We start from the raw sequence: 26,622 nt of genomic DNA on the forward strand, positions 1-26,622 counted from the left end.
GCAGTTTAACCTTTAGAGAATCCTGCACGAGGACTTCCAAGACCCTTTGCACCTCTAATTTTTGAGTTTCCTCCATTTAGAAAATGGTGTACGTCTTTACTCCTTCTACCGAAGTGCATGACCATACACTTCCTTAAACTAGCTGGTGAACGCAGCAGGCCAGGCGGCATCTCTAGGAAGAGGTACAGTCGACGTTTCAGGCCGAGACCCTTCATCAGGACTAACTAAAGGAAGAGTAAGGAAGAGTTAGTAAGAGATTTGAAATTTCACCAGCAACTTTGATGTGTGTTGCTTGAATTTCCAGCATCTGCAGAATTCCTGTTGTTTACTTCCTTAAACTTCCATCTGCCACTTCTTTGCTCATTCTGCTAAAGTCCTTCTTCCCTGCTTCCTCAACTCTACCTACCCTTGCGCCTATCTTTGTATTGTCTGCAAACTTGGTCACAAGGCCTTCAATTCCATCATCCAAATCTTTGACATATAAAGTGAAAAGAAGCTGTCCCAATACCAACTCTTACAACAAAATCCACACACTCTCCTTCATCTATCCTGTCTGTTATTTCCTCAAAGAATTCTAACAGATTTGTCAGGCAAGACTTTCCCTTAAGGAAATCATGCTGACTTTGGTCTATTTTATCATGTGCCTCCAAGTATACTAAAATCTCATCCTTAGTAATGGACTCCAACATCTTCCCAACTACTGAAGTCAGAATAACCAGCCTATATTTTCCATTCTTCTGCCTCCCACTCTTCTGGGTTGGTCATCTGTAATACGGATCATCAGTGTCATATTAGCTAGAAATCTTTGATGAGCTTACCATGTTGCTAAAGGAAAATATATTGAAAAAATTATCTTAAAAATATTAGAACATATCTTTGACTTTCACACAGAGATCAAATCAACTTGTATTTATTTAACTCTCCAAATGAAAATATCAACAGGAATATTCCTGTGATGGTAACATTTTAAAACCATTTAAATAAATGTCCTATTATTTTAAGTATATCATATATTCATCGCATATTGTGTGAATTTAAAAGCTTCACATTCTTTCTACTTTGGCTATTACATTCCCTACAGTGTTGGAAGTTAAGCTCTATTTAGTCTTGAGGGTAGATTTGCTTCAGCCATGGCATCATTATGTATCGGTCTCCATCAAACATAATGAAGAAAGAAGGCAACAGGGGATGGTTCACCTAAAAATAACAACATGCAAAAATAATCACCAAGTCTGAGGAAAAAGTTCTACAATATATTTCAAATTCTCTGTTTGCACAAGAGTAAACAAGTTTCCACTCAATCTAATAGCTTGATCCGAGTACAGGATCAGCTATACTGGATCGGGCGTTGTGCAATGAACCAATTTGATTAGGGAGCTTAAGGCAGAGGAACCAGTGAACATAATATGATAGAATTCACCCTGCAATTTGAGAAGAAGCTAAAGTCAAATGTATCAGTATTACAGTGGAGTAAAGGGAATTACAGAAGCATTAGCGAGGAGCCAGTGTAAGTTGATTGGAAGGAGACATTAGCAGGGATAATGGTACAGCAGCAATGGCTGGAGCTGCTGGGAGCAATTTGCAAGGTGTAGGATAGATGCTTCCCAAGAAGAAGAAATATTCTAAAGGCAGATGACACACCCGTTGTAGACAAGGGAAGTCAAAGCCAACATAAAAGCAAAAGAGAAGGATACTTTATACTTTATTGTTGCCAAACAATTGATACTAGAACGTACAATCATCACAGCGATATTTGATTCTGCATTTCCCACTCCCTGGATTACAAATATTAAATATTAAAAATATTAAAATAGTAATTAGTAAACAATAAAAATTTAAATAATAGAGGAAAAATTGGTGGGAAGTTAGAGGATTGACAAGTTTTAAAAACCTACAGAAGGCAACTAAAAAAGCCTTAAGGAGGGAAAAGATTAACTATGAAAGTAAGTTAGCCAATAATATCAAAGAGGATACAAAAAAGACTTTTCACATATATAAGAGGGGCAAGAGTAGATATCTGACTGTTGGAAAATGTTGCTGGACAAGGAAATGGCAGACCAATTGAATAAATATTTTGCATCAGTCTTCACTGGGGAAGACACTAGCAGTATGCCCAAATTTCAAGAGTCTCAGGGGGCACAAATGAGTGCAGTTGCTCATACTGGGGGGAAGGTGCTTGGGAAGTTGAAAGGTTTGAAGGTAGATAAGTCACCTGAACCAGACGGACTACACCCCAGGGTTCTGAAAGAGGTAGCTGAAAAGATTATGGAGGCATTAGAAATGATCGTTCAAGAATCACTAGTTTCTGGAATGGTTCCGAAGGACAGAAAAAATGCAAATGTCACTCCACCCTTTAAGGGAGGGTGGCAGAAGAAAGGAAATTGTGAACAAGTTAGCCTGACCTAAGTATTTGGGAAGATGTTAGAGATGATTGTTAAGGATAAGGTTATGAGGTACTTGGAGGCACATTTAAAAAAAATGGATAAAGTCAAAATGGTTTCCTTAAGGGAAAATCTTGCCTGACAAATCTGTTGTAATTCTTAGAGGAGATAACAAGTAGCATGGACAAAGGAGAATCGGTGGATGTTGTGTAATTGCATTTTCAAAAGACCTTTGATAAGATGCTGCATGAGACTGCTGAGCAAGAATCCACAGTATTACAGGAAAGATACTAGCAATACTGGCTGATTGCCAGGAGGTAAAGATTGGGAATAAAGGGAGCCTTTTCTAATTGGATGCCAGTGACTAGTGGTGTTCCGCAGGGGTTGATGTTGGGACCGCTTCTCTTTATGTTGTATGTCAATGATGGAACTGATGGCTTTGTGACCAAGTTTTTAGACAATACCAAGATAGGTGGAGGGGCAGGTAATGTTGAGGAAATGGGAAGGCTGCAGAAGGACTTAAGACAGAATAGTAGAATGGGCAACTAAGTGGTAGAAGGAATATAGTTCAAGGAAGTGTATGGTCATGCACTTTAGTAGAAGGATTAAAAGCATAGGCTATTTTCTAAACAGGGAGAAAATTCAACAATGCAAGGTGCAAAGGGACTTGGGAATTCCTCATGCAAGATTCCCTAAAGGTTAACTTGCAGTGTGAGTCACTGGTGAGGAAGACAAATGCAATGTTCACATTCAGTTCGAGAGGACTAGAACTTAAAAACAAGAACGTAATACTGAGGCTGTATAAGGCACTGGTGAGGCTTCACTTAGAGAATTGTGAGCAATTTTGTGGCCCTTATGTAAGAAAGGATGTGTTGACTTTGGAGAGGGTTCAAAGGAGTTTCATGAAAATAATTCCATGAATTATGAATTATTGGCTTATTGTATGAGGAGCATTTGATGGTTCTGGGCCTGTACTCCCCAGAATTTAGAGGAATGAGGTGTAGATCTCATTGAAACCCATCGAATGTTGAAAAGCCTGGATAGATTAGATGTGGAGAAGATGTTTCCTAAGAGGGAGGGGATGGAAGAGTCTAAGTCCAGACCGCACACCCTCAGTATTGAGGGACATCCATTTAGAATTGAGATGAGAAGGAATTTATTTAGCCAGAGGATGGTGAATCTGTGGAAGGGTTATGGGGAGAAAGCAAAAGAATGGGCTTGAGAGGGAAATGGATCAGCTGTGATCAAATGGCAAAGCAGACTCAATGGGCTGAAAGGCCTAATTCTGCTTCTATGCCTTATGGTCTTCTGGCCTATTAACACCTACATTTGTGAGTTTGCTGGGTGAAGGTGGGATTGGCTTCAGTTGTGATGCTATGTACTTAAATACCTTCTAGCAAAGCTCACATTTAATAAAAAGATATTTGGGAGGGAGACCCAATGAAAATATTCCAAGCCACAAGGTCAGTCTGCCATACAAGGAACAGAAGAAAACTAATGGAAGGAGAAACTACTTGAATGTTTATAAGTAAAAGTAAGTTGATGAAAAAATATTAACAGATTAGAGGTTATAAGTGTCCTTTGCTATCTTCTTCAATTACTTCCATCTATTTTTCTTTGACAAAGGCACTTAGAATATTGTGTTCACTTTTGATCACTTTGCTATAGGAAAGATATCATGAAGCTGGAAAGAGTACAGAGGAGATTTACGAAAATGTTCCCAGGAATTGAGGCACAGAGTTGAGCAGGTTGGAACTCTTTTCAATGGGCCATAGGAAAATCATGTGATCTTACAGAGGTTTATTATATTATGAGGGACATAGATGGCGTGAATATGCACAGTCTTTTTCCCAGGGTTGGGATGTCAAGAACCAGAGGGCATTGGTTTATGGTGAGAGGGGAGAAATTTAATAGGAACCTTAGGGGAAACATTTTCCACCCAGAGAGTGTTCAGTAAATGGAATGAGCTGACAGAGTAAGTTTTTGAGGCAGATACATTAACAATATTTAAAAAGGTGCTTGAACAGTTTTACATGGATAGGAAATGTTTAAAGGGACACGAGCCATATATGAGCAAGTGAGACTAGCTTAGATGGAAGCCTTGGTCAGCATGGCCTGTTTTCATGCTGTATGATTCTAAGGTCATAAACCTTTTAAATTATATATATATACACACACATATACATATATATACATACATACATATTGCTATGTTTTTTGCTTAATAAATAAGTATTATATTGTACTCCAGGGATTGTCTCTCTTTTTAATTTGAATGTTAACATGCTACTCCTTTTTTTCCCCCTCAAGTTTCCAGTTTTCCTTTATTGCCCAACCAAAAAAAGTTTTCCTCAATTTGAAAACAGCCATTTCATCAATGTCACAATTAGCAATTAGTAATGATCACACATAGGGGCCAGTATTTAAAGTAATGAACAACAGGCTTAATGGTGCTTTGATCTTTGCCAAAAGCACCATTGAAAAATTCTCAGAGGCTGCCCTCACGTTGGCTTTTATACAGCATCTTGTCCTCAAATGTACATTCATCCCCAAACTCAAACACTTACCTGTACTCCTGTCAATATGACAATATCCTCTTCTGGAATATAGCGTGTTATTGAATTTGTTCCATCATTTGCATGAACAAGAACCTTATAATGAGGAGTATGTTTCAAATTCTATGGAGACAAATGTATTGATAATTGGTTATGCGCCTATTCACCCATACAACTGCAGAAATGATAGCAGAACATAACCAGTAAATACTTAGTTTTAACAGCACTTAACTATTACTTCATTTATTCATTAAATCAAAATACATAAACACAACAGATTCTACAGATGCAGGAAATCCAGAGTAACATGCTGGAGGAATGACACCCTTCATCAGAAGGGTCTTGGCCCAAAATACTGGATCTTTATTCCTCTCTGTAGATCCCTGGCCTGCTATTCCTCCCGTATTTCATGTGTGTTATAGCAAAATATATATCACAACAAAAGTGGTTACCTGCTCAACCTCGGATGTAGTTTAAAGTTTAAAATAAAATAAGTGAAAAGTTAAACCATATTTGCAATGATTTTATTTATATGCACAGCTTTTCTGCTGGAAAATCTGTATTGCCTTAGCATTGAAAAATGAAGTCCCCCAACCAATGACAACACATCCAGTATCCTTTCATTGGGCCTGCATACATTACCTGGAAGTCTGAAGGATATTTTTCATTAAGCCATTCTTCTGGTGCTCTTGCATTCTCATCCCATCCAACTATCACACCACGGAATCCTTCACGTTTGTGCTTGAAGACGTCACCCACTCTGTATTTGACAAAGTGAGGCCTTGGAGATCGAGGCTCAGGTGAGCCTAACAAAATGTGGAAAATGGCAGGTTTAAAAAGTAAAAATCAAAAGTTAATTTTTAGTCTTTAAAAAAACTTATTGAGCAAGAACATTATTAATATACAATTTAAAAATACAAATTGTTGCTTCAAAATTTTTTACGCTATGGTATTAAAGCCTGTATTATTTTTAAGAAAAATAAGTCTCATCAATTTAGCTGGATCTCATTCCGAGTCTCAGAAGTTATCAGTTCCTTTTTTTCAAACTGGTCTTGTGGAGAAAGCAGGCTGCTCCAGCCAAACATAATTACCATCCACTTTTTCATTTAAGTGTGAAAATTATGGAATTTCATTTTGAATTTAAGTTTCTGGAAATACAACAAAGCTGATCACAGGGCTGTTCTTGAAGTAGCACCCTAAAAGATCTATTTGTAAATAATAACAATTTATTTATAGAGCACTTTTCATACAAGGTAATTCGAGGAGTATTACAATGGACTAAAATGAAAACGTGAAAATAAAAGACAAAAAGATGGTTAGTTCAAAGCGAGGTTAAATAAATAGGTTTTGAGCTGGCATTTAAAAGTGTTAACTGAGTCTGCATCCCTTATAGTTTTAGGAACTGAATTCCATAGTTTAAGAACATAATTCAAAAAAGCAGACCTGCCAATTATCTTTTGAAGGATATTTTTTAAATTTAAGGGATTGTATGGTGCAAAGATCTCAAATCAATCACCACACTCCTGTCCTTCTCTTAGGTGCCACTTTAGGGTTGAGAAAGGCTTGTGTGCAGGCGGATTTTGTGGGTTCTAAGGCTGCTGATATGGTTAGCATGGGATAATCTCATTATACCAAATGTTGGCTTGGATACAATACTGGTACTTGGAAGTAACTCTAATGATGCCCCTGTACAGACTCCCCAGTATGAGCTTAAAAGGGAATCAAATTAAGTTTCACTTAATGCCATGACTCCACTTTGTAACAGTGAGGGTGAAAATTCAGTTTAAATAATATGTACAAATGTACAAAGAAAATGAAAAGAGTGAATAGATAGCTCAGTGAAAAGAGTTAACAAAATAAACAAAGTGAGGCATTTTTATTTAGGGAAATGTAGAGATTACTATATAAGATTAAATTATATAGCTGAGTTCTAAACTCTGACCAACATGATACCTGCAAAGTATCCATCCTTCTCTTTAAACAGCAAGACTTCAAAAGCTGGGGATTCCCCAGGAGGATCCTCATTTTGAACAGATCTGCAGACATCAGAAAACATGAAATTTTTCCAAAAGCTCTTACCCAATCAATAAACAGACACGTAAATGGAAGAGTGAAAAATTAAAAAAAACACAGGGAATATTACATGCCAGATTTGCTAGTGTGTGTTTTCCTTCACCATTCTCGAGTTTGAATTTGTAGGTAAGATAATTTGTAAGCACAATTAAAGATGATTCAGGCAAGCAAAAATTGAAGGATTACACAAATCAGCACATTGATTTTAGGACAGAACATGACTACAAAGTAAAAGAGCAGTAATCTACTATTTTACTACTGAAATTAACTCTACTTGTCAAAAAAAACCTAGCAGATGATCAGTCCTCTAAGTCATAAATTATAGTGACTTAATGATCAAGTTTAAATGTATAATGCAGAAATTGTAGTGGCATAAGCATTAATTAAAAAAACTTTTTTCTTTTGCTCTTCTAACATTGAAGAACATTCCAAGATGACTTGTGCTAGGAAAGCAGGCTTAACATGGGAGTCATGGCCTTAGTGTAATACAACACAGAAACAGGCCCTTCAGCCTATGCTCACCATAGCATCCTCCCCAATAGTCTCAGTTGCCCACATTTGGCCTATAATCCTCATAGCTCTCACGATTTTATTTACTTCTATTGAGGGCAGTCTTTATTCTTCTGCATTCCAGAGAATGAAGATCCAGTGTAACTAACCTCCTATAATAAGATGAACAAAACCGTACACAATATCCCAAGGGTGGCCTTATCAGTGACAAAGATAGCTACCACATAATGTCCCTACTCCTGAACTCAATGGCCTGCCTGATGAAGGCAAGCACGTCAAATAACTTCTCCTGCACCCTGTTTAAATGCAGGGAAACGCAGCCACTTTCAGCAAACTAGCAGTTGTATTCTCAGATCCCTCCATTCCACAACAACTCTCAGTGATCTACCATTCATTTTATGAGGCTTACCCAGGTCTGACAGTCCAAATTAGATCAATTCATACTTAACTAAATTGAAATCCACTTGTCATTCCTCGGCTCATCTCCCCAGGTGATTAAGATCGCTTTACAATTTATTGTAGACTGCTTCACCATCAACTAGACTCCCTAATTTAATATCATTAGCAAACATGCTAATCATGCCATGTACATTCACATCCAAATCATTTAAATAAAAAATGAATAACAGAGGTCCCAACAAACCCCTGGGGCACCCCATTAGTCACAGGCCTCCAGTTGGAGAATTGGCCTTTAACCATCACCTATCAACAAGCTAATTTTGAATCCACTTTGTTAGCTCTTCCAAAACCCATGTGAACTAACTTTTCTGATCAGCTGCCATGCAGGACCTCGTCAAAGGCCTTACTAATATCTATATAAGGAATATCCACTGCCCCTACCTCATCTATCCTCTTAGTTACCTCTTCAGAAAACTCCAAAGGATTTGTCAGACACGACCTCCCACACAAAATAAAACATGCTAACTATTCCTGATCAGGTTTTGACATTCCAAGTGATACAAATCTTGTCTCTCAGAGTTCCCTCCAGTAACTTCCTGACAAATGAATTCAGACTCAGCAGCCTGTAATTCCCTTCTTGAACAATGGAACATTATTAGCCACCTTCTCGTCTTCTGGAACTTCACCAGCAGAGCCTCTGCAATTTCTTCCCTGGCCTTCCAGAGGGTCTGAGGGTACTGTTGGTCAGGCCCTGGGGATTTGCCCACCCTAATGCACTTCAAGGCTGCAAATATCACCTTCCTCATAATATGCATATGATCCAAGACCTCACTCCTTATTACCCTCATATCTTAGACATCCCTTAGTAAACACCAAGGAGAAATAGTCCTTAAAATCTCAGTCAAAGAATTTGGCAGAGACCAAAGAACTTGTCACCAAAACGAGTAAGAATTTTTTAAATGAGGAAAATCGGGAAACAGACTTTAGAAGGGAATTGCAAACCTTAGGACCCAAACAGCTAAATGAATGAACTACATTTGATATTTTCATAAAAATCTAGACTCAGATTTAGGTGGGTGGTTGCTATGTATGTAGATATAGTATTAAACATTGATTGGGATCAGGCAAGAGTGTTGATACCAGTTGGGTTGCTCAATAGCTTACCTCTCCTTCAGACTCCATTCATTTAACCAGTCCTTCCATGCTTGCAAACTTAAGTAAGATTTTCTGAATTCACTCCATCTATGGATTAGTCTTTGTGAAACAAAATTCAAGATTTAATGCATTAGGATGTGGGGAAAAAAAATGGAAGAACTGACCCTTTGCATGAAATAAAGTAAATTCTTTTGTAATAACTTTGCAACTAATATCTGATATTCTTGAAATGTCTTTCAACCCAAAGAGCAATAATGTAATCCTTCCCTTTCAGTAATATATTGGTTTCCATAGTAATGGAATGGACTATATACTGTATGATTGTATGGTATTATCCACATTTCCTACACAAACAATTCCAACTTATGGGGTACGGTGCTCAGTTAAGCCTATCTCATGACAAGTGATTATTATTACAGACCAGTGATAATACAGGGGCCCGGGTCCTAATGCAAGGTACGATCTGCCACCATCTTAAACACCAGACCAGCTAGACTGGAAAGGCAGGGTGCCGGGATTGGAGGCGAGAGTCGGGCCGATTTCGCACACTCTCCCATGATGTTCACTTCTCTCTCTGTGGTGCTGCAGCTGTGAAGATGTTCCCGGCTGTTTGGCTTTGTGTCTGTAAGTTTTGCAGCGACTTGCCCTGCTAATATGATGAACTGTTGGGCCTACTCCAGGCTGCTCTCGGGATTCCGATCTAAGGACTCAATTTGGTTCGGAATGCTGTTGTTCGCTTCTATTTGCACAAGTTGTGTTTTCTCTCTTACTCTGCACAATGGGGGTTGGTCTTTACTTTTCTTTAAATAGAGTTCTTTCTGGTTTCTTGCTTTGTGGGTGCTTGGAAGCAGACAAATCTCAAGGATGTATAATTTATACATTCTTTGATAATATATGTATTTTGAATCTACTTGGTTAAGTACTTGGAGGTGGGAGGAGAAGATGGCGGCGCGCCTGCGTGTGCGCAGCCCTCCGGTGAAAAATGATATTGTATCTGTTAACTAGGGGCCGTGAACAATTCTGATTTGAGGGAGAATGGACGTGAAAGCAGAGGAACATCTGGAGGTATTTCTGAAACGCCCGTTTGCTGCTGTCGTTACTGTGTGGTCGGGAATCTTTCAGAGGGTAGGCCTCAAAATCCCCGGACTTGCCTGCTTTTGGCGACTGAGAAGGAGGTCGAATCGTTTGGACAGAGATGGCGCTCAGTACTCGGTGTCGGAGAGCTGTTCAGAGCTCGAAGTTTTCGGATGACTCAGAGTCAGATTGTGGTCGGCATGGCAGGGAGAGTTTTTCTTCCTTCTCCCGTCTGCGTGAGATGTAGGACATTTGAGAAACTTTGAACTTTACTGTGCTCATGGACTTCTTCATCAAGTTATGGTTTGTTGCACTGTTGTAACTATATGTTATAATTATGTGGTTTTGTCAGTTTTTTCAGTCTTGGTCTGTCCTGTGTTTTGTGATATTGTAGCGATGGGCTACACACAGCGCTAGAATAACCACACGGAGTCGATGAGTTAGAGTTGCGATGAAAAAGGTTTATTCAAACTTCGCGGCCCGCTTTAAAGCCTTCCCATTCCCGCCCTCCCTAGGCGGGACTACTGTGGGGAATGTATATTCCCAGACCCTTTCTGTGCGCAGGATTTTCCCCCTGCTGGTGAAGATGGCCTGGCGCCCTTTTTGCTGCCGGCCCTCTGCCTGCGTGCGCTGTTGTGAGCCGGTTCGTGTGTGCCAGAAAGTGGGTCGCCATAATATCACACTGGAGGAAATAATGTATCACTTCTTAATGCATGCATTACTAAATGACAATAAAAGAGGACTACGTGTCTTCATAATCTAAGTTAGCAGATATGAAATCTAGAGGCCTAGACTTATTGCCCAAAAACACAAATTCAAAACCCTCCATGACAGATGTGGATTTTAAATTTAGTCAACTAAATAATCTGGAATTGGACCAAAAGTCTAAGCAGTATTAACCTTTTGGGTTGGACGGTGGTCAGGGGAGAAATCTGCTGTCTTTCCCTTGTATGGTCTCTATGAATGTAATTGACTCTCAAATGCTCGCTGGCATGGCCTGAAAAGCCACTTAGTTCAAAGTCTCACTACCACTTTCTCAAGGGAAATTCAATGACTCCGTCCGTCTAAGTAGACAATGGATGCACCCGGTATCCGGAGCGCAGACCTGGGCGATGAATATGGAGATCCTGGGCTGCCCAGACATCAAGATCCCCATCTCGGCCTCGCGGATGTGGTGCAAAGGAATGCAAAGCAGTACATTTGGCATCAGCTTGGCTGCAGGAGCTGCCGGGAGGTGGCGTGATATGTCATCCAACCGCCTTAGGGGCTCCACTCAGGATTTGTGTAGGATTTACTCCTTAGCCTTCTCTTCTCCTGAAGATACCCACAAGGCAGTGGGATCCTTAACCCTGGATAGGGGCCCATACCGGGTACTGTCAGCCAGAGCCAGCTGAGCCCAGGACTCGTGTAAGGCAGGGTCGTCACGCCCTGTAGTAGTGACATATGGAGCCACTACCCACTACCCACCAAAGGAAATTAGGGATCAGCAATAAATACTGGCCTAACTGGCGACAATTTATATTTGTACCCTTAAAATGTATCAAAAAGTGTTTGAGGCACAAGACTTGTTCTTTGATTTAACAATGTTGTATATGAGGCAAGGAAAAGAGTATCAGATAGAGATAGGACAGCAAATACATCAACACATTTTAGACATTGTTCATGCAGCTATCTCAATCATTATCAAAATACAATTAATTCTTGCAATAAAATGATTTAACTGGTGAGGTTCATTTCCTAATCTTATTTAGTAAATTACATAACAATCAGGATACTAGAAGCAAATACTGATTACATAGACGAATGGTTAGAGATTACAGAACATTTACTAATCAATAGAGAACAAGCAGTCATGTTAAAAGTTGCTTGATATACATTTGAATTCTTCCGCAAAAGGCAACAGGAAATACATTTGCAAGAACCAAAGTAAGTAATCCACTACTTTTTACATTTCATGTGAATCTCTATTAAAACTGTGATTAGCACAAACACATCTGCAGATACTGGAAATCCAAAGCAACACACACAAAATGCTGGAGGAATTCAGCAGACCAAACAGCATCTACAGAAAAGAGTAAAGTGTTGATGTTTCAGGCCGAGACCCTTCATCAGGACTGTGATTAATCTGCTTTTGATATATTCATTTTATAATAATTCACTGTGAGACCACAAATGCTGACAATATGATCGAGCATTCATTATGATGGAAACATTAGACATTTAAATCCTTAAGATACCTTCCTTTGGGTCTCAGGTTTTAACTGCAGTAAACAAGGCAACAACTTCATTTTCACCGAGTCTGCTGTGATAAGAATTGTATGTTAACTCTCAGAATGTAACTAGATCTTCCTGGAGATGTTTAAATGCAGTCCACTCCATCAACAACTGAGTTGAAATAGGGTAGCAAATTAGCAGTGACAGCATAATTTCCTTTTTTTAACCTTTAAATATAACAAAGGTAGGGCAACACTTTTCTCTTTATTCAATCAACTATCAATCCAAAACAAAAATGCGGAGAGTATTTTCACACTGCCACAGAAAAAGGCTCTGGCATCTACTTGCTGGGCCAATTCAAAATTAATCATTTTTCTCCCTCCCTTTGTGGAAATAATGAAATTCATCAAAATACAGCCATTAGCTGTTGTGAATTTTGTCTTAATATAAATAGCTAATTATCAGTGCAGGAGGTAATTCTAATTCTGACACAATATTTGCAGGCTATAATTTAAGCTTAATTATTAAGGGGAATTGCTTCCAAAGTCAATTTTAAAAAAAGATATTCTGTTATTTGGGAATGTCAAGTATCTTCTAATCAACAAACTCCAAAACCTGGGCCTCTGAACATTCCTCTTGAAAGGATCCTTGACTTCCTCACCGGGAGACCAGTCCGTGCAGACCGGAAATAACATCTCCTTGCTGACAATCAACACTGGTGCACCTCAAGGATGCATGCTTAGCCTATTGCTCTACTCTTTTTACCCCCCCCCCCCCACTGTGTGGCCACGCACCATTTATTAATATGCCAATGACTCAAATATTGTTGCAGAATTTCAGATTGTGATGAGGGAGCATACAGGAGTGAGATAAGTCAACTGGTTGAGTAATGTTGCAACAACAAACTTGCACTGAACAGCTGTAAGATGAAGGAATTGGTTGTTGACTTCAGGAAGTCAAGGGAACACATATCTGAGATCAGCAGTGGAAAGGGTGAGCATAGTTTCACGTTCCTGGGTGTCAACATCTCTGAGGATCTATCCTGGGCCCACATACAATTACAAAGAAGGCATGGCAGCGGCTATACTTCATTACGAGTTTGAAGAGACTATCTCAAATTTCTACAGTTGTACAGTGGAGAGTATTCTAAAGGTTCAAAGTACATTTACTATCCAAGTATGCATATACTGTACAATCTAGAGATTCGTCTCCGAACAGACAGCCACAAAACAAAGAAATCCAAAGGAATCCCTAAAAAAAATACCGAACACTCATATGTGCAGAGAGGGAGAAAAAAAAACAAATTGTGCGAACAATAACTGCAAGCAAATAGCATTCTAAACTGGTCCAGGAAAAGAGTCCGAGACCCATAGTTTAGTGTGGAGCTGAGCAAAGGACGTGGAGCAGTAAGCTGAACCAGCCCATACCTCAACCTCGGGCCTCGACACCCTGAGTTTTTTAATCTGGCCCAGCGTGAAAAATTGACTTTCAAACATTGGGTTCAATCCCCTCGATGCACTTTAGAGCCTGAACCCTGCTGCCTCCATTTGGCCTGTACCTGACCTTTTCAATTTGGCATGGCACTTAAATTGATCAAGCCCCAGGTCTCCTCGCTCTAGGATACGGGCCTGCCACCTCACCCTTGTTCCGTCACATCAAATTGTCTCCAAGTCCAAAGGAAAGTTACAGGCTATTACCTGTTATGAAAGTTTGCCAGAAAGAGTGTGGTTAAACAAAGTATGCAGTTGTTTTCCTCGTTTTGTTAGCCACCAGCACCATCCTAAACTGGAAGATAAGGTCTAACTGGTTGCATCCCTGTCTGAAATGGAGAGGCCACTGCACAGAATCAGAAAGTAGTACAGAAATTTGTAAACTCAGCCAGCTCCAGTATGGGCAATAGCCTCCACAACATCAAGGATGCCTTCAAAAGGCGATGCCTCATAAAGGCAGCACCCATCATTACATCAGCCAGGATATGCCCTCTTCACATTGCTACCACCAAGGAGATGGCACAGGAGCATGAAGACACACACTCAACATTATAAGAAAAGCTTCTTCCCTTCTGTCATCAAATTTCTGAATGGGCAATGATCCCATGAACCCTACCTCACTACTTTTTTAGACCATAAGACCATAAGACAAAGGAGCAGAAGCCCGCCATTCGGCCCATCGAGTCTGCTCCGCCATTTTATCATGAGCTGATTCATTCTCCCATTTAGTCCCACTCCCCCGCCTTCTCACCATAACCTTTGATGTCCTGGCTACTCAGATACCTATCAATCTCTGCCTTAAATACACCCAATGACTTGGCTTCCACTGCTGCCCGTGGCAACAAATTCCATTTATTTCTTTTTTGCTCTCTTTTTGTACTACTTACTTATTATATATATATATAAAATTTATAGTTTTTTGTTATTATGTCTTGCAATGTACTGCTGCCATAAAACAACAAATTTCACAACACATGCTAGCACATGCTAGTGATATTAAAACCAATTCTGACTTTACCAGGCTGCACCTTCAGAGATCCTAGCTCTTATACACATGCTCTTCAAAATTCCCCAGGGCCCCACAGTGCATGTCCTACCTATTTTATTCAGTCAGAATTTTTAAAAATGAATTATTTGCTACATTAGTAACAGAATAGTGCACTAAAACTGAAGATATGGAAGCTTTTACAACAGGTTGGTTAGGCGTCAGCTACAGTCTTGGTCTAGACTGCTCATAGAGCTGAAGCAACATTGCTCATCCCTCATACAATCACCCAAAAAAAAGGGATTTCCCCCAGTATATTTTGGTGCTTCACTGCTTACAGGATATTCATAAATAAGGTAAGCCACAGCTACCCTCTAAAAATCCTCAGTGGCACACAAACTGAAAAAAACAGGAAGCAAAATTAAGAGAATATACATTATATTTAAATGATAGGCAAAATAGAGATTAGGAAATACTGGTGGGATAAATGCAGAGAAATAAACAAGAAACTGAAGTAAAAAATAAAGTACTGCCTGTGATTAAGGGATGGTTGTATATTTATTAAGATTTTGGGATCAAAGTTGTTAATTGAGATTAAGGAACACATATGTGTCATTAAGATGTTCCAAATATGCTGGTCAATAACATCTATGGCTGGTTTTAATGTGGAACTACTATACTACTTAAATATTTTTAAAAATGCCTTTGTTGCAGTTTCAATATTGAGCCAATGGTAAAGGCAATGCACTCTGAGGAGGTACAAAAGCTTTGAAAGCAGTGCTTGAATATTTACCTTTAATTGTGCTTATTTGGACATCAAAAGTTTCAGGGTGAAAGGTTTTGAGCATGTACTAACAGCAGTTCATTGTAATTTGGTATAGACTGCCTGAAAACACGGAGGATTCAAACTAAGTGACATAAAATAAGGGACCTTATATAAACCTTAGTTCATATTGTTATTTAATGTGAACCCTCCATGCTTTCAGGCATGAAAATATTAAATAGTGCTGTGGGAAGAGAGGCATGGAGTAGAGTAAATTGCAGAGTTCCAACATAGGGCTGTTTGAATGGGTCATATGAAGCACTAGGCCATTCACAAGGCAGTGAATCATGAGTATCAAGTGCTACATCAGTTAACAGCAGTAGATATTGACAGAAAAAAGATTGAACTCTTTGGAAAATTTGACTGCAAAATATTCTGAAACAGCACAGAGAGCTGCCACACTTCCTTCTCACTCGGCCAAGCCTGTTATAGAACTCCCTGATGCTGACACTGACAATGCAAAGTTTTACCCATCAATAACACATTGCTAAAAACACCAACAAACATTAGGGGAAAAAAAGTGTGTAACAGTACCTTCTTGATGCCTGGATGCGCTGGGTAGAATCACTGCCAAACCATCGGGTTAAAATATACTGTGCAGGAAGTGCAGATATTAATAAACCAATCTGCAAAGCAGCAGCTGCAGTTAACTGAGGCATTCCAGTGTCAGCCACTCTTTCCTAACAGTATGGAACACTTGAAGAAAATCACTGTTTAGTTAGAAACAGAATATATGACATATTAGGAAACATTTTAAAATTCAGAGTATACATGGATAAGACAAATTCCACCATTTTGATAACCAAATAGACCGCCATAATACAATAGACAGTTGTTTAAATTTGTATATCAAATTCTGTATTAATATTGAGAGTTCTAGTTATACAAATAGGCCCTTAAGTACCCTCAAGATAAATACTACTTAAAAATTAAGGAAATAAAGCATGCGCTATGCAGGCGCATCACAGCAAATTGATTAAACCCTTTAAATTTTAATTACTTTTTAAATTAATGGCTATTTTATAGAGTTTTCAACTTTAGATTACAAATATTCACTAGGAATACCACTACAGTTCTGTGACGTCACTAGAATTTAGAAAATAATATTTGGGTAAAAATATTTCTCTTACTGTTTTCATCCTTATTTTTTTTCTCCAATGCAACAGTGTACATCTTTGTGTGTTTATGAATTTGCATAATCTTACTCAAATAGTTTTGTTCGTTATGTGCCATATCATATGATGCAGGTGATCATGGCCTTTCAATGACTGTATTTGTTATTGGCAAATTTTTCTACAGAAGTGATTTGCCATTGCCTTCCTCTACTCAAGTAGGTATAATTTATAATACAGGAATTCTAAGAAGTGAATACCTACAAGAATTTTAATTGCAACATAGGAGTTTTAGTTTTATTTGCCTGTCACATAAAGGACCCAAAGTTACTTTCAAGAGCTGAATGAGGTATATACCAAAGTATAGTTAATGGTTGGCAGAGACTCAGTGGGACAAAGGGCATGTTTATGTGCTGTATCTCTCAAAGTCTTTATGTACGAGTCCTAGTCAACTCAACTTACGGGTAGAAATCATTCATAGCTTTTCAGCAATGTGCTCAAAATGATGAAGGAACTCAGCAAGTCAGACAGGATCAATGGAGGAGCATTTCAAGCTGAGACACTTCATCAGTCCTGCATATTCCTCTCCATAGATGCTGTCCGTTTGCTGAGTTCCTCCAGCATTTTGTGTGTGTTGCTGAAGATTTCCAGCATCTGCACAATCTCTTGTGTTCATGGTATCTTTCACATCTCTAGTTAGGGACACCAATCCAAGCGCAAGTTTTTTTTAAAATCACAGTCCCAATTAAAACATACTTGCATCACTGGACATTAATGGATTTCTTAATCTATATGGATTATTAAACGCTATATAAAATGCATTTTTTCATTACTCCATTCATTGCCCTAAAAATAAATGAATTAAGTATTTTGAAATAGGACTTGCATTGACTCCATCCATTTTGTATTGTCAAAGTATAAAAACAAATCAGAGGCAATCAAGTACATTGGCAACATAGTCACTTTTCATTTTTTGATGACTTATGTCTATAGCACTACATATGTCAGTTTATTTTTGTACAATGTAATACCTTTGAACATAGAGCATAGAAATCTACAGCACATTACAGGCCCTTCGGCCCACAATGTTGTGCCGACCACGTAACCTACTCTAGAAACTGCCTAGAATTTCCCTATCACATTGCCCTCTATTTTTCTAAGCTCCATGTACCTTTCTAAGGGTCTCTTAAAATACCCTATTGTATCCGCCTCTACCACCATTGCTGGTAGGGTACCACAAACAGACTAACAGGAGGGAGTCATAACTTCTCCGGCTATGGGTTGACTCATTATAGAGCCTAATGGCCAAGGGTATGCATGACCTCATATAGCACTCTTTGGAGCAGTGCTGTTGCCTTAGTCAAAAGTGCTCCTCCGTTCATCCAAGGTGGCATGCGGTGGGTGTTAAACATTGCCCAGAATTGCCAGGATTTTCCGTAGGATCCTTTGTTCTACCACGGCCTCCAGTTTGTCCAATTTGACTCCTAATGCAGAGCCAGCATTCTTAATCAGTTTATTGAGCCTGTTGGCATCACTCATGTTGATGCCATTACCCAAACACAGCACCGTGTAGAAAATTGTACTGGCGACAACAGGCTGTATTCAACCCCACCACCACTGCCAGCAGTGCATTTCACGCACATTCTCTGAGTGAAAAACACCCCCGACATCCCCTCTGTAGCTGCTTCCAAGCACCTTAAAACTATGCCCCATCGTGTTAGCCATTTCATCCCTGGGAAAAAGCCTCTGACTATCCACACAATCAATGCCCCTCATCATCTCTCACCTCTCATCCTCCATCATTCCATGGAGAAAAAGCTAAGTTCACTCAACTTATTCTCATAAGGTACACCCTCCACTCCAGGCAACATCCTTGTAATTCTCCTCTGCACTCTCTCTATAGTATCCACTTCCTTCCTGTAGTGAAGTGACCAAAACTCAACAGTACTCCAAGTGGGATCTGACCAAAATCTTATATAGCTGTAACATTACTTCACGGCTCTTGAACACAATCCCACAGTTGATGAATGCCAACACACCATATGCCTTCTTAACAACACTGTCAACCTGCGCAGCAGCTTTGAGTGCCCAATCTACATGAACCCCAAGATCTCTCAGATCCTCCACACTGCCAAGAGTCTTGCTATTAATATTATATTCTGTCTTCAAATTTGACCTACCAAAATGAACCACTTCACACTTATCTGGGGTGAAGTCCATCTACCACTTCTCAACCCAGTTCTGCATCCTATTAATGTTTCGCTGTAATCTCTGACAATCCTCCGAACTATCCACAACACCCCCAACCTTAGTGTCATCAGCAAACTTACTAACCCCACCCTTCTACTTCTTCTTCAGGGTCATTTATAAAAATCACGAAGAGGAGGGATCCCAGAACACCACCACTGGTCACCGACCTCCATGCAGAATATGAACCATCTACAACCACTGTTTACTTTCTGTGGGCAAGCCAATTCTGGATCCACAAAGCAAGTTACCTTGGATCCCACACTTTCTTACTTTCTGAAGGAGTCTTGCATGGGGAACCTTATCAAATGCCTTACTGAAATCCATATACACTACATCCACTGCTCTACCTTCATCTGTGTTTTGTTACTTCCTCAAAGAATTCAATCAGGCTCGTAACGCATGACTTGCCCTTGGCAAAGCCATGCTGACTATCCCTAATCAGATTACGTTTCTCCAAATGCTCATAAATCCTGCCTCTCAGGATCTTCAGCAACTTGCCCACCACTGAAGTCAGACTCACTGGTCTAGAATTTCTGGGCTATCTCTACTCCCTTTCTTGAACAAGGGAACAACATTTGCAACCCTCCAATCCTCCAGTACTTCTTCCGTCCCTATGATAATGCAAAGATCATTGCAAGAGGCTCAGCAATCTCCTCCCTCGCTTCCCACAGTAGCCTGTAATCTCTTCCCTTTTGAAGTGAATCTTTTTTTGTAAAGGAAAAAAAATGAAAGGTAAGATTGACTGGGATACATAGATAATTCTCTTGCACTTGATGAAGTCCTCCTTTAAAATGTTTATCATCCATATTGACGGTACATGGAACATTTAATCAGAAAGATGACAGTGTGGTATTCTTTACTGCACAAAATTCACAGCCTGGGTTTCTTATGCTCAAGTTTTTGGAATTTGTCAGGAACCTGACCAATACGAGAGTAACACAAACAGAGGCACAACTAGCAGATTAGCTCACATGAATTAATTTCATGAACAAAGGCGGAAGGTCCCGATGGAGTACCTGGTAAGGCTCTGAAAACCGGTGCCAACCAAACAGTGGGACTATTCAAGGACATTTTCAACCTCTCACTGATATGGACAGAAGTTCCCACTTGCTTGAAAAAGGCAACAATTATACCAGTGCCTAAGAAGAATAAAGTGGGCTGCCTTAATGACAATCACCCAGTAACACTCACATCGATAGTGATGAAATGCTTTGAGAGGTTGTTTATGACTAGACTGGACTCCTGCCTCAGCAAGGAACTGGACCCATTGCAATTTGCCTATCGCCACAATAGGTCAACGGTAGATGCAATCTCAATGGCTCTTCACACGGCTTTAGACCACCTGGACAACACAAACACCTACATCATCGACTATAGCTCAGCACTTAATACCATCATTCCCACAATCCTGATTGAGAAGTTGCAGAACCTGGGCCTCTGTACCTCCCTCTGCAATTGGATCCTCAACTTCCTAACTGGAAGACCACAGTCTGTGCGGATTGGTGATAACATATCCTCCTCACTGACGATCAACACTGGCGCACCTCAGGGGTGTGTGCTTAGCCCACTGCTCTACTCTCTCTATACCCAAGACTGTCTGGCTCGGCATAACTCAAATACCATCTATAAATTTGCTGGTGATACAACCATTGTTGGTAGAATCTCAAGTGGTGATGAGAGTACGTACAGGAGTGAGATGTGCCAACTAGTGGAATGGTGCCGCAGCAACAACCTGGCACTCAACGTCAGTAAGACGAAAGAGCTGATTGTGGACTCCAGGACTTCTAAGATGAAGGAACACATACCAATCCTCATAGAGGGATCAGAAGTGGAGAGGGTAAACAGCTTCAAGTTCCTGGGTGTCAAGATCTCTGAGGAACTAACCTGGTCCCAACGTATCAATGTAGTTATAAAGAAGGCAAGACAGCAGCTATACTTTATTAGGAGTTTGAAGAGATTTGGCATGTCAACAAATACACTCAAAAGCTTCTATAGTTGTACCATGGAGAGTGTTCTGAGAAGCTGCATCACTATCTGGTATGGAGGGGCTACTGTACAGGACCGAAAGAAGCTGCAGAGGGTTGTAAATCTAGTCAGCTCCAACTTGGGTACTAGCCTACAAAGTACCCAGGACATCTTTAGGGAGCAGTGTCTCAGAAAGGTAGCATCCATTATTAAGGATGTCCAGCACCCAGGGCATGACCTTTTCTCACTGTTACCATCAGGTAGGAGATACAGAAGCCTGAAGGCACACACTCAGCGATTCAGGAACAGCTTCTTCCCCTCTGCCATCCGATTCCTGAATAGACATTGAAGCTTTGGACACTACCTCACTTTTTTTAATATACAGTATTTCTGTTCTTGCACATTTTTAAAAAATCTATTCAATACAAGTAATTGATTTACTTGTTTATTTATTATGTTTCATTTTATTTTTTCCTCTCTTTCTTTCTACTAGATTATGTATTGCATTGAACTGCTGCTGCTAAGTTAACAAATTTCATGTCACATGCCGGTGATAATAAACCTGATTCTGATTGTGACTTCTCAGAAGAGCTGAGCTAGCAGTGGAGTGCTACCAGACTTAGGAACCCTTCTACTCATTCAATATATCAGCAATTTGCATCTGTGACTAGAAAGAAATTTACAAACATAATCATATAACCATATAACAATTACAGCACGGAAACAGGCCATATCGGCCCTTCTAGTCCATGCCGAACTCTTACTCTCACCTAGTCCCACCGACCTGCACTCAGCCCATAACCCTCCATTCCTTTCCTGTCCATATATCTATCCAGTTTAACTTTAAATGACAACATCGAACCTGCCTCAACCACTTCTGCTGGAAGCTCGTTCCACACAGTTACCACTCTCTGAGTAAAGAAGTTCCCCCTCAGGTAACCCCTAAACTTTTGCCCCCTAACTCTCAACTCATGTCCTGTTTGAATCTCCTCTACTCTCAATGGAAAAAGCCTATCCACGTCAACTCTATCTACCCCCCTTATAATTTTAAATACCTCTATCAAGTCCCCCCTCAACCTTCTACGCTCCAAAGAATAAAGACACAACTTGTTCAACCTTTCTCTGTAACTTAGGAGATGAAACCCAGGTAACATTCTAGTAAATCTTCTCTGTACTCTCTCAATTTTGTTGACATCTTTCCTATAATTCGGTGACCAGAAATGTACATTTCTAAAAATATGATGTAGCAATAATTTACAGGAAGGAAGCTGCAAAGGGACATTGATAAGATGACGGACCTTGACATGATTTTCACTCACTCAATCTAAGATTGTACCTAAATGGACGATGTAGAGAAACCGCAAGTTTGAGGGGTCAAAGGTTATTAATTCAAATGTCAATGATTAAAATACAGCATACAGAAATATTTGCTTCTTGATGGAAAGTGAACTTTAAAATAGTGTATGAATTCTGTTTTATGTCAATTCAATGTTTTCAACAATTTCCTTTCCAGAATTTAAAAATCCTCTGTCATTGTTCCCCACTTATTTTTCCTTCTAGGGTTCATGGATATCTGAACTGAAGGCAGGATAGCTAGTAGTTAGGTAGCTCATTGTCAAGTCTGTTGTTTATAATAGTACAGCTATTTCTGGAATCATGGAATGATACACCACAGAAAATAAAGGCAGAGAGTCCAATGTTTTTATGGAGGTTATAGTTGAACTACCTAATTAATTATTCTCTTTACAACCATTCCCTCTCCTCTGTACTTCCTTCATAGCCCTGAGATTTTTATAAACCTACAGGGGCTATTTATTATTTTATGTTTTGCATGTTTTCAGGCAGTGTATTCCAGATCAAAACCTAGAGGTTTTCTGTCCATCATAATGCCAAGTTATTTTACCTATTACCTTATAACCAGGTCCTCTATTTACCAAACCTTCTGAAACTGAAAACAATTTAGTTTAATCTAAAATAATCAAATTATGGCCTGTCAGGTAAGGGTACTGGTTATTTGGCAAGTTACAAAGATCAAAATGTAGAATTCCCAGTTACAGTTCATGCAGAGGTAATGCTTCTCAGCAGGAACGACAATTAAGGACTATAAATGCCTTCAGCACTACTGAACAGAAATAGCTCTGAGCTGTAATCATAACATCAGGTGTACCAGTGATAATGGAGTGTGGATTAGTCCTCTCTACAGTGAACCAAAATTCACTCTTGGACACACATTTGCCTATTTGGACTAGATGCCTGAGAGGTGTTGGTAAGAATCAATGCTGTCAACTAAAAACAAATTGACAAAATCAATGAAACCTATTAACCTAAAGAAATTGTACTAGCAGATCCTATGCTCACTTTGAAGTAGAAAAACGCATTGCTTTTTCCTCAGCACTTCCTCAAGGTGACAATATTTTGCAGGAACTAAAGCGAAAGAAGTTGAATCTGTGTCCACGCACTCCTCAGAACAATGCTTAAGGTGAAGGAATACATTAGTACACTATTGCACAATTATAATTCAATAAAATAACTCGGAACAATTTACAGTAACTTATTTTGTAAAACTACAGCATGCTTTTTACTTGCTACATCTCTATTCTGAATAAGATTGTTACAGGCATGGATCTGCTTTGTCTACATCATACTTTTCCCATACTGATAGAAGGCAATAAACTGACAAGTAAATGTACCATTCAATTTCCTTAGTGAAGAGTGCAAAACCATTCCCACTTAAAAGAGTAACATCTCAGAAACAGGGTATATTTTCTGAATTTTGTTTTACCACTAAATAACAGTCAATGTATTCATGTCCTGAAACAAACACATGCAATATCTTGTTAGGCAACCTTGTTTGCTTGTTCACATTTTTGATGAAAGATATGCCTTAACAAGCACTCATCTTGCAAATGACAAATTTGACAAAATGTAACTCTTGCTTCACCGCACTTTTTCTAAATCTTGAGAAAATGTGAATTTCTAAATGTGACCAATAATTCAATCCTAATGAATTGCAAAGTGAAGGATAGGTATGGTTTATTCAGCGTCTCTCAACTAATTAATTGTGAAGATTCATTCCGTGCTGCATATTAAAGTAACACGGAGATGAAATGTGTCCCAGTAACAAGGGGAAGCAACAAATTTGACAATTATCAAAACACAAAATTCTGAAAATGCTGAAAATATTCAGCAAATTAGATAACTTTTGGCGTTAGAGAATTTGAGATGTGTAGAGCAAACGAAAAGGTCTGTGATAGTGTGGAAGGCAGGAAAATTAAAAGCAACAGAAATGATAGTTCAATATGGTCCAGGTGCAGGTCACTGGGACTAGGCAGAAAAATGGTTTGGCACAGCCAAGAAGGGCCAAAAGGCCTGTTTCTGTGCTGTAATGTTCTAGGGTTCTGTGGCTCTAAGGTAAGGTGTGGGAATAGAACAAACAAGGATTCTAAAGGAAATGTACATTGTGCATTGGCTGATGCTAGCTGCTGCTTGTGCAGGGCCAGGCGAAGAGGGGGCTTTGGAGTTCTAACCTTTTTCTGTTCAATCTTTTGCGGTTCTTCTGTTTTTCGTGGACGTCTGTGAAGACAAGTATTTCAGGTTGTGTACTGTATACATTCTCTGATAATCAACGGAACCATCTGAACCAATGCTTTCAGTCCACGGGTTGAAATGCACCTAGTTAAAAGATGGGGTGCAGTTTCTCATTTAAACTTTGTGGGAGACCACGCACAGTCGTCAAAGAGGGAGCAAGTCAGAGAATTAATCTGGCAAGCAACCAACAACCTGCTTTACTCCCCAAACACGAGGAAATCTGCAGATGCTAGAAATTTAAGCAACACGCAAAGTTGCTGGTGAACGCAGCAGGCCAGGCAGCATCTCTAGGAAGAGGTACAATCGACGTTTCCAGCCGAGACCCTCAGTCTCGTCCTGAAACGTCGATTGTACCTCTTCCTAGAGATGCTGCCTGGCCTGCTGCGTTCACCAGCAACTTTGATGTGTGTTGCTTTACTCCCCTGTCAGGTTTGCAGACAGTGAAGCAAAACGGACATTGCACCACCTGCAGTTCAAACAAAAGATGGCGTGCAAAGTGGAACATTATTGGCAGACTGTTGAGACAACATACTTGTTGAGAGAGTCGCTTCAGAATGAATGTTTGATGATGGTACCACGTTGGAGATATCCTAAATGGTGAAAGGACGAAGTGATTTTAGGACGGAGAAAGTGAAAAGTGTTAGAAATAGAATGCTCAGCTACCGTCCCTTTATTGAATAGTTTTAAGATCAATCCCCCCATCAGAATGGGGAGATAACTGTTTAGCACGATCCATTTTCAAACGTAAGAGAATTAAAGTTCAAAATTAAAACTTGCTGTAAGTATTTATAAAATATTGTAATACAATCGCGGGTTTAAAGTTTAACCCTACTACAGGTGGATAAAGCGAATTCGTGTCCAGGTTGCAATAATAATGCGCCAGCCCTTTCACTCATTGGCTTCACAACTGTATAGTGTTGTCAAACTAATTGGCCTAACAGCTCCTCAATCGGTACAAACGTTCCAGGGGTGATGAGCGCAATTAACGTGAACTACGCCAGCCCATTGGCAAAGCATTGTTTCCAAAACGTGAATTGTACTGCTGAGTCACAATAATGAGGAACCGGTTTTAGAAAAACTCAGGCTGTACGTTGTGATAAAATATGAACGTGGTGCACCAAATAGTGTATGCACAAAGCAAATTCTGATTTGAATCTGATTAGAAGACCAATTAACTTCATTGTAATCCCATCAAATGTAAACTTAAATTTCTGATCACGCTAAGAAATATGTCATTTAAGTTTTGTTTAAAGAAATCTCATTACCATCTAAAGATCACTTAATATAACTTTTAGTTGGGAAGTACACCTTATTAGCTCTTTTAGAAGTACCTGTTTTCTATCATTTATAAGGCAACTTGCTGGGAGTAAGGAATCGGACAAAGTAAGCAAAAGATATATTGAATGAAATGGACCGAACTTACCAAACACGAGATAATTTTAATATGGCAATTTTGGAAAGTCAGTCCAGCCTCAGTGAAAGTGTCTCTAAATCCAGAGCAACACAAAACTTGTCCATATTCAACAGCCACCACAGAACAGCAATTCTACAGGGGCAGACCACCAGTGGACACCTCAGACTGTCACTAACTCTGCAGTCTAAACAGGAACTGAAAATTCATAATAAATGCAAACGAGTGGCCGTTTTTGCGTGCACATTTGTGTAAATTGCGCTCAGCTTTACGCCTCCCAAATCTGCACATACTCTCCAACTGTAGGTGGCAAACGTGCCGCCTTGATTAATTTCATCCAATAGACTCTCCCCACGACAAGTCCCAGGAGCCGAATCTTGCGGAGCCACGTCAGACACACACACGCCTCTAACAGAACATGACCGAGACCGGTAGAGGCTCGGTCGATCCAGCTGTCAATTCAACAATTTGGCGCAGCTGGACGATTGAGACGCCACTTTATACAGTCACATGATTCTAATTCAAAACTAAACCATGCCGCCCCCCTGCAGTTTATCATTTTTAGCCAGTTCTTTGCTTGTTATTAGTTGTTAAACTCAAATTCGAACTTCAGGGACAGTACTTCTCATTGAGGGAC

General features: G+C 39.6%; 1 protein-coding gene across 2 annotated transcripts; it reads right to left on the reverse strand.

Annotated features, from left to right (window-relative positions):
• Positions 1-915: 915 nt before the first annotated feature.
• On the reverse strand, positions 916-26,267 carry si:dkey-261l7.2 (uncharacterized protein LOC569751 homolog). Of its 2 annotated transcripts, none has more exons than XM_063040324.1 (7): positions 25,998-26,267; positions 16,194-16,355; positions 9,083-9,172; positions 6,890-6,972; positions 5,579-5,742; positions 4,949-5,059; positions 916-1,197 (listed from the first exon to the last, which is right to left on the reverse strand). In XM_063040324.1, the coding sequence occupies exons 2-7, from the start codon at positions 16,316-16,318 to the stop codon at positions 1,102-1,104; spliced, it is 669 nt and encodes a 222-aa protein (XP_062896394.1). In that variant the 5' UTR covers positions 16,319-16,355; positions 25,998-26,267; the 3' UTR covers positions 916-1,101. The 2 variants fall into 2 exon arrangements, with proteins under 2 accessions (XP_062896394.1, XP_062896393.1); XM_063040323.1 differs by having other exon boundaries at positions 917-1,197; positions 16,194-16,369.
• Between the last annotated feature and the right edge of the window lie 355 nt (positions 26,268-26,622).

The sequence above is a fragment of the Mobula hypostoma genome, chromosome 2 (assembly GCF_963921235.1).
Source record: "Mobula hypostoma chromosome 2, sMobHyp1.1, whole genome shotgun sequence".
Classification (NCBI taxonomy): Eukaryota; Metazoa; Chordata; class Chondrichthyes; order Myliobatiformes; family Myliobatidae; genus Mobula; species Mobula hypostoma.

Excerpts from the sequence above, each read along its gene's own strand:
- si:dkey-261l7.2 (XM_063040324.1), bottom strand. The coding sequence starts at position 16,318 with ATGCCTCAGTTAACTGCAGCTGCTGCTTTGCAGATTGGTTTATTAATA. Across the intron at positions 9,173-16,193 it reads CGCATCCAGGCATCAAGAAG|ACTAATCCATAGATGGAGTG; the intron begins GTACTGTTACAC and ends TGTTTCACAAAG. Across the intron at positions 1,198-4,948 it reads TCATATTGACAGGAGTACAG|GTGAACCATCCCCTGTTGCC; the intron begins GTAAGTGTTTGA and ends TGTTATTTTTAG.